General features: G+C 41.0%; 1 protein-coding gene across 3 annotated transcripts; it reads left to right on the plus strand.

Annotated features, from left to right (window-relative positions):
- Window positions 1-224: 224 nt before the first annotated feature.
- LOC116616294 (mucin-3A) lies at window positions 225-11708 on the plus strand. Of its 3 annotated transcripts, XM_032378353.2 has the most exons (7): window positions 225-379; window positions 1616-2219; window positions 2762-5157; window positions 5466-5491; window positions 6071-6334; window positions 7110-8906; window positions 9987-11708. In XM_032378353.2, exons 2-7 carry the CDS (start codon window positions 1677-1679, stop codon window positions 11312-11314), a joined length of 6354 nt encoding a protein of 2117 aa, XP_032234244.2. In that variant the 5' UTR covers window positions 225-379; window positions 1616-1676; the 3' UTR covers window positions 11315-11708. The 3 variants fall into 3 exon arrangements, with proteins under 3 accessions (XP_032234244.2, XP_032234245.2, XP_032234246.2); XM_032378354.2 differs by lacking the exon at window positions 6071-6334; XM_032378355.2 differs by lacking the exon at window positions 6071-6334 and having other exon boundaries at window positions 7521-8906.
- The last annotated feature ends 2 nt before the right edge of the window (window positions 11709-11710 follow it).

The raw sequence follows: 11710 nt of genomic DNA on the forward strand, positions 1-11710 counted from the left end.
ACAGCAAGTTTTATCCACCACTAGCTATACATTGTCAAATGTAGAGACTGCATTTTGGAGTACAGTCTATCGCATTTCACCAATTCATACGTTTCGATTTAGCCAGGGACTTTGGGATAGTATAGCGCCTCCTGTTTTAACTATCCTAGAGCCCGTGAAGCTCACGCACCGAGTTTTATTACCATTGCAAATTTACATATCCATATTTGGATATGACGCTCGGCTTTCGAACGCCAGGGTAACCGACAGCGTTCCAATACCAGAACCAGTAAAAAGTTCGAACGTTCGATCGGCATGCACCGAGGAAAACTTGATAAATTTTTGGTGCCTAGTCCTTGGTTACTAGCGAAAAGATAGAAACTACGCAAGATTTTATCAAGTAAGTACCGCGTTCTTTATTCTACTTGTATTTAGGCCTATTCGTTCTCGCTGATTTCAATTTTTGTGCCTCTTCAAACAACAACCGCGTTTTCTCCGTTTCCAGCTGTATTTATGCAGCGTGTATTACAAATCTTTGTCTCCGAATAAAAGAATAGAAATCATAAATCTTATACCTTCCCTGATAAATTGCATGTACTATAAATTCTGAATGATCCAAATGTCACGTCATATAGAGCTTGGTTCAAATTAATAAAGTTAAGTAACGGGTAGTTTTTGATGCTCAACGAACAGAGGAACCAGTTTGTTCCGTAGCTAAACTACTAATGCACTTGGTTTCTGTGCAGTGTTCATATTCGTTGAGATCCGTGAATTTTTAAAGCAGAAAGTTCAATTCACACAGCTTCAATTTTCTCGCGATAGCTCAATCTTATCTCGATGTTCTTTGAAGGAATATTTGAATGGTAGAAGTTACTTCCGATTGTCTCACGATATAAATGTATGGTTAGTCTAACTACTAAATGCATTATGAACTGCATAGAGTATCCTTGTCGTATTTAAATGGAGGCCTCAGAACGCGCTTCGTCAAATCTGTTCGCCAGGAAATCAGAATCGTATGGCATTTAGAAAGACGTTAGGCATGCTTTACTGAATTAATAGAATTTATGTAAACACTTTATTGTGCTAAATAGATTCAAATCTGATCCACCCGCAACCACAAGAATTCTCTATAATATTACTTAGAAAAACACCTCAATCTCCTATTGCTTGATGCAGCAACAAAGAGGTTTTTACAGAAATTATTTTCAACTGGACGAAGTATTATGTGTGAAATGACAGCTATAAGACCTTTTGGCTTAGTTCATATACTATAAATAGTTCCATTGTTATTGTTTGTGGGACAACCATAGAAATTATTCACATTGTACCCCAGACAGATTCCATTACATATAAACTAACGAACCCCAATGTTTACTGTTATGTATCAAGCATATGTCCATATTCTATTGCTAATACCTTGATGGATACTAATATATATATTAATCACTTGTAAACTCTATGTTTATATCTTTAGCATACAACTGTTGACGATTCTTTGTTCTATTAGCATATTCCCAGCAATTATTATAGACACAAAGGGGGGTATTTATCATGTAACTGTTAATTTCATGCCCGATTTTCTTAGTACATTGTTTGTGTTTCATTTTCTAAGTACTGTGTTCATTTTGCATTTAAGGTATGCTGCAAAAAGTCAACCAAGCTACAAGGAAACGAAAGTAAACAAACATCATCCAGTCATGACAACTGACAGCTGTGTTTCCTGCCTTAAGAAACAGAGCTTCACCTGCAATGAGAGAAAATGCTATGAAACATCAACAACATTTGATAAAAGAACCATGGAACAGTACTGTTCAAGAAGACCATTTATCAAATGCACACCTTGGAAAAGAAAATTACAATACAATAAGACCAGTACTGTGTCTTGGAGTCCAGCTCATTCAGATAAATCTCAGGACTATTGTTTATTGCCGGAAATGAGCCTGCCGTCTTCTGTGAATAATAGACTTCTAGTCACAGCTGTTTACATCATTTTTACTTCAATATTGAGAACTATAAACACACATATAAGTACTCAACAGACTACTAGGGTGTTAGTTTTTGTTTTAGCTATTAGTGCATTATTGAGTGGGTGTGGTCCTTATGTGACTGCAGAGTCGACATCACTGTCACCTGGATCACAACCTCAACTAGAACTACCTAATGCTATAACCTATGTTGGCATGGCATTCATATACAAGATACCAAGCAAGATATTTAACTGCAAGCTGGACTACATCGAGGTAAGTAAAAGTAAACATAACTCATACTCAATATTGTAACATTAAAGTGTACACTTTATTAATAACAAATGCTAAATTATGTGACTATCGTCATCTCAGAAAAATGATTGTCACTTTTGCTTTCGAACTCCCACATGGGCAAATGTAGCTTTTTGTTGAAAGGGGGGTGGGGGGTTGGGGTTACATGCCTGTAACTGGATTTGGGAAGGGGCAGGGGTGTACTTTTCAAGGTTGCCCATTAAAAGTCAGTTAGAATGTGGTCAGTAGAAGCCTCAATTCCACTCAGCCGCTTAGAATATTCTCAAGTTGCACTTACCTTGGCTTGAGTCGTCAAAAATATTTTTGGAGTTTTTTGTAAACTTTTACCAGGCATATGGCCAGGAATTTTTTCCATAGCAGGACATTGAAAGGACGTTGCTCCCCACATTATTTTTTTTACTGTTTATTGTAAGTACCCTCTGACATTTTCCCACAAGCTACTCCCTGTTGGTACAATTAGTTGTTTGCAGGTTTTAAACTCTCGTACTTGTTTTTGGATGCAGATATCTGAGGGAAGCTCCAGAACTCTTCCCAACTGGCTAGCCTATGATGAACACAAACAAGAGCTTTATGGAGTCCCATCAATGGAAGATATAGGCACCTCTTATATCTTGATAGTTGCTATTGCTGATGACTCACTGCACACAGGAAGAATATGTGGAATGAAGTCATTTACCATTAATGTTGTGGCAGTACACCATCAACCTCATGCTTCTGTGATCATGATGGCTAGCAGTGTTGCCTTAGAATCTCAGGTACTGCATTTTGGATCAGGGAGGATGAATGAGAACTTATTCTGTACACCTGGTGCTCAGCTAATATTAGGAACTATTCTACTCAGCGCAAACCTGCAGCAGGTATCTGGACACGAGAGAATGATGATTCTGAACAAAACTGCTCAGCATCTGAAGGTTACTACAGAAAAGATGGCTTTATTTTCAGGCGAAGTTGATCACCCTTTGGTCTCTCAATTAAAAGATCCCTCTGTGATCAAATCTGGAGCAGGTGATGGTAGATATAGTAAGGGCAAGAGAAGTCTGCTTACTTGGGCACTAGGGTGTGGGGCACTGAAGCTTAATAGTGACTTACTGGATCTTGAGACATCATCAAAAGATGGGACCATCAGTATGCTTCTTGGACATCCTGTTATTGGATGGCATGTGACATCAGGAGTGCAAAGAGCAAGACACAGGGGGCGACGAGCAATTCTTCCAGCTACACCAACGCCAACTGAGACAAGCATGCTGCCGACTCAAGTTAAAAGTATCCTGACGACTGTTCTAACTGGGAGCATGACTCTTATGCCAACTATCATCCAGAATTCCACTGAAGTCCTTCAAAGCTCAGCTGTTGCATCTTTAAATGTTACAACCATTGTTTCAGCTACACCCTCATTTACTTTATCAGCAAGTCTGAGCATAAAGCCCACAGTTATTCTAAATTCAACAGTAGTTGTTAATGCAACTATCAATATGTCTAGTCTTGCATCATCAGCCATTTTGGTGTATTCGACTACAAGTCCATTAATGAATGCATCATCAGAGGCATCACTTACTTCAACAGAAGTTGTCAATACAAGCTCTGTTCAACCATCAAGTAGCATTTCAATGACATCTATAATGCAAACAGACACAATGAATACAACTTTCAGCATACAACCCACTCCAAGTATCAATGTCACTACTGTGAGCATTGAAATGACATCTATAATGCCAACAGAAACAATGAATACAACTTTGAGTCTACTGCCTGATCCAAGTATCAATGTCACTAATGTGAAATCACCCTCTCTGACTACAAGTGGCTTGCTCCAGCCATCTCTTAGTGCTAATGTGACAACTGAATTGTCAAAACCAGTGAATACAAGTTTCTTTCCTCAGCCAACTCCTAGTACCAATATGTCTTCATCAGAAGTGCTTCTTTCTTGGAATTCGAGTATCATGCTTACACCATCAGAGAGTGCCAATATCTCAAAAATGCCCAGTAGCACTGTGTCTTTACCTGGAAATTCATCAATTATGGAAACTATCAAAGTTACTCCGACCTCCTCACTGACAACTCCCCAAAACACCTCAGTTGTTTTCACAAACAGTACTGTTCAAGACACCTTGGTTTTATACACAAGTTCAACACCAGTTCTTAATATTTCCTCTGGCTGGAATTCTACTATAGTCAAGGAGAGCACGACCACCCTGTTATTGTCATCTTCATCTGTGCCTCTTAATGAAAGCACCTCTAATGTCAGTGTTGCTATTAACAGTACCGTTCAAGCGTCTACCACAATCTACAGTCTACCTCCAACCTCCATGTTAAACTCTACACCTGCGACTGTCAGCATAGATTCCATTGCTCCAAGTCCTACAACACCACCATCTTCTAGCTCCACAACTATCACCACTTTAAACGCGTCTGTTATGGCAACAGCAACACCAAGTGCATCGCTTGAGACCAATGCTAGCACTATGTTGTCTTCAGGAATCTCTGTCCCTTCCATTGACTCAACAGTTTTGCCAGATTCATCATCTTTTATTCCAACAGTTACAACGGTTGTCCAGACAGGCAGTTCTGACATGAATCGCACAAGCAGCATAACCCCAAGCTTCCAGACAGCGTCCATTTGGACAGGGACTCCAATGTTGACAACAGACATTGTTGAACCAACAATAAATGCCTCGAGAACATCGATGACCACAATAGTATCATCAGCTAGTGGATCGTCTGTGTATAGTGCCTTTTCAATTAATACCACTGATACAACGCTTCTGATTTCGAAAAGTCTAAGGACTACTGAAACGGTTTCTATGACAACATCAATCAATGTCAGCTCTACTATCTTATCTCTTTTGCCATCAATTGTGACGTCACCAATCATGACATCTGTCAACATGTCATCTGCAAGGTATGTCATGCATTATAAAGGACACGAATTGACTGGTCAAGAATGTCTAAGGGACGGACTTGTAGAAAAGTAACGGGAGGGGTGGGTGATTTTTTGTCTTCTCGATTACTTTTTTCGGAAGGCCACAGGTTTCCACGTTTTTTTTTTCTTGCTGCACAATTGTTTGTGAGGTAGACCGGCCTGCACGACCTTGATGCTTGTGGTTAGCCAAAATAAGAATTCCGTGCTATTTTTTATTTGCGCAATTTTTGTTGATCACGCTGTCTAGACGGTCGAGGCATATATTGATTTTATTCATTTTCTTATAGTATTGTGAACTCAAGCTCGATTGAAGGTAAGAATTTGTAGCACCTTGAATTAAAGCATGATAACTACTCAAAAGCACGTGCATATAAACAGAAAACATCACTAAATGCAGTAAAACAGTTAAATGTTTGCATCATGTGGCATGTCACTCTACATTTCATTTTACTAGCATAATTACTACTCCCCGTAAAAGTAAAACATTGGAATCTAATAAAATAAATAAAACTATAATGTACACCCACAAAGCATGGAAGTTATGGTGTGCAAAACTTTGTACGCGGAACAAAGTCACTTCTAACGGTATAAACACTGTATCACATAAAATCCATTAAAATTAACAAGCACGTCAAATTTACCGCACATACGTTCTTGCACAGTGATGTTTTCTTACTTTCTTCACTTCTCAGCTTCTTCAAATCGCACGAAAACCTAAAAACTTCACCGTCTATGGCATACGCGCATGTACCTTGTAAATAAACAACTGCGCGATGGAATGTCCGTCTGGTGGTGTTGCATTTAGAAGCGTATACAGGCTACACGTGTGTGTGTTTTGTGCTAAAAGACAGAAGAACAAATTTTCTAATGTAATGCCTTCCTTGTTCTGTAGTTGTAGATAGCTGCAATACGGAAAACAGCACGCTATCAGCTTATGTAAAGGATGCCATGACCAACAATGTGACTCTGAGCACTGCAAAACTTCCACACTCTCTGGGATCCCTTTCTCCTAGCACGCCTATCTCCCCCAGTGTAGTAGAGGATTTCGTCAATAACTCAACGAGACTCGAGACTATTTACATCTCAGCTGATGTCAATTTCTCTCTTCGTGACGCAACTGCCGCTTCCTTGGTTTCTATTGTGACTGGAACAGCTGGTAAAGGTTTTGTAATATCAACAGTGGTACCTGTGTCCTCATTGGGGGCGAATACTTCTCTCACTGTGTTTTCTGGTGATGGCGCTTCCCTTCTGCTTTCATCTTCTTCACTCCTTGACCTCTCAAATGCGACTACGAAAACGGACTCCTCTGTAAAACTAACAGTGAACTATTCGCTGCTAAACTTCTCCTCGGTCTTTCAATTAGCTATTGTTTCGTCGAGTAACATCCAAACATTTTTACAGACTGTTTCCAAAGCAACTTTGTTGCAAGCGCCTTCAACTCTTATGTCAACATATGGAGATACCCTCCATCACTTTTCTGTTTCTGTGAATGGAGTTTCTTCCCGTGTGCTGCCCTCTGCATCTTCAGGAAGTACTGAGGTTTACTCATCTGCCTTCTTTACTTTTCCTTCCTCGATGGTCGCAACTAGCCATGCTTTATCAGGTACCATGCGCTATGTCAACGACTCTTTATCTATCTATACTCTAAGATTGCTTTTCATTCTTTCGTTTCTTTCTTATAGAAGAATTGTTTTAATTTCTTTCAGACATAACAGTAAAATATAATCTATTTTCTATGCTTTATTCCTTCGTGACTAATTGAAAGATAAAAGTAAATTCCCTAAATCTGTTTCCTTTTATCCTTCCTCTCTATTGCTAAAGGATCAAGAAATTGGTATAAAAAGATATTTTATTTCAGCTTTTCCTATCAAACTATTTTCGTTGTCTTCTGATGATCTTTGGCATGTTCTCACAGACTCATTTCTTCGTAGGTCCCGGAAGCACCTTGTCACGCACTGTTGTGTTAACTCTGTCAAGTGTCACGCAAGCTATCACATATAGCACCATAAGCACCGAATCCTTTGTCACGCCAACATCATTAGTGAATGACTCAACGATATTCGCTAGTAGTCCAGTGGACGTAACGCCAGCACTAAGCACCAAGAGTTTCACATCCATCTCCTTAGACTCCACCCGCACATCAACATTGAGCGCATCAGTCGATGAAACTAGCACCAGCATTAAATTGAACTCATCTGTAGTCAAGACGTCTTTGTTGACCTCGTCGCTTTGGCAAAACTCGCTTGCTAATAGTACGCTGGGTAAAGGCCTTATAACCACTGTGCTCAGTACATCTTCAATTATAACACACCCTAACTCCACAGCGTTCGTTTCTTCTCTAGCGATACAGACGTCCATTCTAGTCGTCAAATCATCGGTCGAAACTTCCATTATTGGCAAGAGCACAACTATTGCAAACGTAAGCAGCATCTTGCCTTCACCTTCTACGGTTTATATGGAAACCACATCTGTACCTGACAACTACACAGAAGTGACTACAACACATGATGCTGCGTCAAGTACCACTTGGTCTGTACCAGACATCTACATGACCCTAAGCATCACCACTGGTGTCTACACGTCGTTGAGCAGTCCTGGCATCAAAAACACAACCTTTACCCCAAGTGAAATCGTATCGCCGTCTATCAGTACACTACACACATCCACTGTGGAAGTGTCTTCTACTGGAAATGTTTCAATGTTAACCTTGAAAACGAACTCAATTCCTGTAACAAGCCCAGCCCCAAGTACTAGTTTGCCAGCTTCGTCGACGTTGCCAGTCCTACCAACATCAAGTCTAGCTGACACACCCAGTACACAGTCTGTTGCTAGTAGTGGAGTCATGGTGACATTTTCCTCAGTTGCCGCCGTGAATAGCAGTACGATTTCTGCCGACATTACCAGCCTTATTTCGTCCTCATCATTGAATATAAGCTCGGCGTATGTCCTATCAACCGGCGTTCTACCAGGAACGACCTCAAAACAGTCCATGATACAACCCATCACTTCAACAAGTTTCACAACTACTTCGGTGCTGTTTGAAAGTAGTGCAGATGTCTCAAGTTCTTCCATCGCATTTGATATTACTAGTATCCTATCAACCAGTGTTCTGCCAGAAACGACCTCCATACAGTCTACGATGCAACCCAACACTTCAACAAGTTCCCCAACTACTTCGGTGCTGTTTGAAAGTAGTGCAGATGTCTCAAGTTCTTCCATCGCATTAGATATTACTAGTATCCTTTCAACAAGTGTTCTACCAGAAACGACCTCCATACAGTCTACGATGCAACCCAACACTTCAACAAGTTCCCCAACTACTTCGGTGCTGTTTGAAAGTAGTGCAGATGTCTCAAGTTCTTCCATCGCATTAGATATTACTAGTATCCTTTCAACAAGTGTTCTACCAGAAACGACCTCCATACAGTCTACGATGCAACCCAACACTTCAACGGTTCTTTCAAGTGTGGACAGTGTTGATTCATCGAGTGTCGTAGAATCGTCACAGTCAAGGACTGCAGCTACAATAAACTCAACAACACAAGAGAGCTCAAGTTTCCAAACGAGCATCTATCCCTCGCAGAGCAGTATATTTCGGACATCTGTATTACCAAGCAGTTACTTCTCAAGTACTGTTATTGTAGAGACGTCTTCTTCGAGTGCCTCCTCGTTAGCTCCTTCCCCGACAGCGACGACAACCAGTATCTTGCAGACAACCGAGCCATCAAGTGAGTTAATATGGACGACGAAAAAAGTGTTAATGACTTTTACGACTAATAAAATGAGTGGTGATAATAACATGACGAAGACTGTCGACAGCTCTGAGTCACTGCTACGATCTACCAAAGAAGTAGAAACGATCGTTATGTCCACCTATTCTTTGAACTCGTCTCTTCTGACGCCATTACCCGCCGAGCTTTACTCCACAACGCTGCTATTCCCTCTATCTACATTCAAGACTAAGACTACTTTTTTACATACTTTAGTCTCTATATCCACGTCCTCTTTCTCGGCTTTAGATGTCACACCTGGACTTTCAAGTATTTCCGACCTTTCGCTTTTCTCTACGACTGAATCACAAACAGTTCTCCGCTTCTCTACTGCAATCAATGGACATTCTACGACCATATCAACATCTACGATCTCTTCCTTTATTATGCTATCATCACCTCTTGCTATATCATCAAGTCAACTCCACAGCGGATCTTTCATCTCTTCTCCCTTCTCCTCCTTGATTCCGTCATACCCATTTACCTCTGTCTTCACCTCTCCTTCTGGACTCTCACTCTCTACGTTTTCGTCTTCCTACTTAAGTGGTTAAGTATTTTCTTAGTTTTTTTTTTCTCATTTCTATCACTAATCTGTTCTGTCGTGCATCACATCATCTTTGTAACTTTGTATCATCATTATTGTCGTCATCTTTTTTATCGTCATCACCAATCCTCTCGCCATCATTTTATTTCTTTACTAGTTTGTCATCTGCAGTGACATCTACTTTAAGCTTTAAAATATCATCATTACCACCACCACCACCATCATCATTACTATAATTAACATCACAACCTTCAATAAAAAATATATCATCATGTCATGATGACATCAGTATCATCATTAACATTATCCGGACGATCATCGCCAGGACCAGCTTTAATCATTTCATCGGGTCCCCACTGAACACCATGACACTGCTAACAAAACTAACCGTCTTATCCATCGCAACGCACATTCCAACCTTTCGCAATACTAACACGAGTGCAACTTTGCATTCAAGGCAGCCGTTACACTTTAACCACCCTTTTCTCTTGTAGGTACGCCCCCAACCAGCCCTGCGCTAACGGTGACAATGACAACGGTAATAGCGACCGACTCATCCATAACTCCGACTACAGTAACTAAGGTTATACCAACAAGCACGGCAACAGTCGTCATACCGCCTGACTTGGTCGTCGTCAATGATATCGGGCGCGTCACCGTGACATCTGGAAAGGTTTTCAACTACCAGGTTCCTGCCGACACGTTTCATGATAGGAAGGATGGAAACACAAGGAATTTAACGCTAGAGTTGTACTTAGTTGGGCCGCAATCAACTCAGGCGGAGATTCCAGGCTGGCTTCAGTTTGATGATAAGACGCAAACGATATCTGGGTTACCAATGGACCCGAGTGAAACACTGACAAGAGGAGAATTGTTTATTCTCAAAGCGAGGAATAGTCGTGGAGATATTGCCTATGATGCCTTCGAGATTCTTGTCTTGGATTCACAGACCCAACATGCAGTTGAGTTAAGCACACGTTTAGATAATAACTACACCATCTTCAGTAACAATTTGACGCAAAGACTTCTTCTGTTATCTGCGATTGCGAGTTTCTACGGTGATGCCTCTCCGGGATACATACGTGTGCTCCGCTACCAAGAAGGTTCGGTTTTGTTCATCTGGACAAATGATACGCTACCGACAAGTGAATGCGACCCAGAGAAAAATGCTCGAGTGTCGAATAGGGTGGAGGAAGATGGTGAGGTTACTAACGCATTTCGCCAAGCCCTGGCCCCAAGATTTCCGGTGATGAGTGCTTACAGCTCCCTCGTAGGGGTGTGCAACAGAACAATTATCCCTGCCTCGGCAATCCCAGGCGCCAGGGACTCCGAGGAGAGCAGTGACTTGTGGGTAAAGCACGTGCTTCCTGGCGTCCTTGTGGCCTTCATTCTTATCATCATCGCAATCCTTCTGTTCTTGTACCTCAGGCGTAAACGCCCTAAACCTGCGGACCCAGAAAGACGGACGTACAAGAAGCGTAAGCCGATAATCCTGGACCCTGAAATGGAGCTGAAGCCACTTCCTGGTAAACCATTAGTTCTTCCAAGTGACGATCCGAGTCAGCCTCCTTCTTATATATCTGATACGTCTCTTGACAAGGCACCATATTCGTACTATAATGATGATTATGATGATGATGGTGATGACGAGGAGGATTTTAAGTTCGGCTCATTCCCGCCATCACCTATATACGAGACTCCACCCCCAGTATATGGGGGATTTGAACCAGACTACAGGGAGACACCTCCGCCGAATTACCGGCTACCCCCCATGTACCTCAACTACACAGTTCCGCCATGGGAGACGAGTAGTGACGTGTAGAATGTGACCCGTAGATATTACAAAATGTAGATCTCTTTTTGGTTCGAAACGTGACACGTGAGCAGTATCTTAAGAATGCAGGAGAGACAGGTTATATGGAAGATGCTGCCTCAAATTCTATTTGCAACGACCCACTAGATTGGCTTTGCGACTTTGTATAGGTTTTTTGTGCTTTCTTAATTAGCAAAAAAAAATATCTTCTTTGCAGATATCGACCTTGTATTTTATCATCCCGCTAATTAAAGCCTTTTTATCGCTACTCTAGGTAAAATTTTATAATATAGTGTAAAATTAAAGTGTAAATAACGAGGCGTAAAGGCAATCATACATTTGCGTATCCAAAAATGATTCAAAGAATACAATAGATTATAATAAAACAACATCTTACTATTTATA

Source organism: Nematostella vectensis, chromosome 10 (assembly GCF_932526225.1).
Source record: "Nematostella vectensis chromosome 10, jaNemVect1.1, whole genome shotgun sequence".
Classification (NCBI taxonomy): Eukaryota; Metazoa; Cnidaria; class Anthozoa; order Actiniaria; family Edwardsiidae; genus Nematostella; species Nematostella vectensis.

Coding starts and splice junctions, on each gene's coding strand:
- LOC116616294 (XM_032378353.2), top strand. CDS start 1,677: ATGACAACTGACAGCTGTGTTTCCTGCCTTAAGAAACAGAGCTTCACC. Junction 2,220..2,761: donor GCAAGCTGGACTACATCGAG/GTAAGTAAAAGT, acceptor TTTTGGATGCAG/ATATCTGAGGGAAGCTCCAG. Junction 5,492..6,070: donor GAACTCAAGCTCGATTGAAG/GTAAGAATTTGT, acceptor CTTGTTCTGTAG/TTGTAGATAGCTGCAATACG.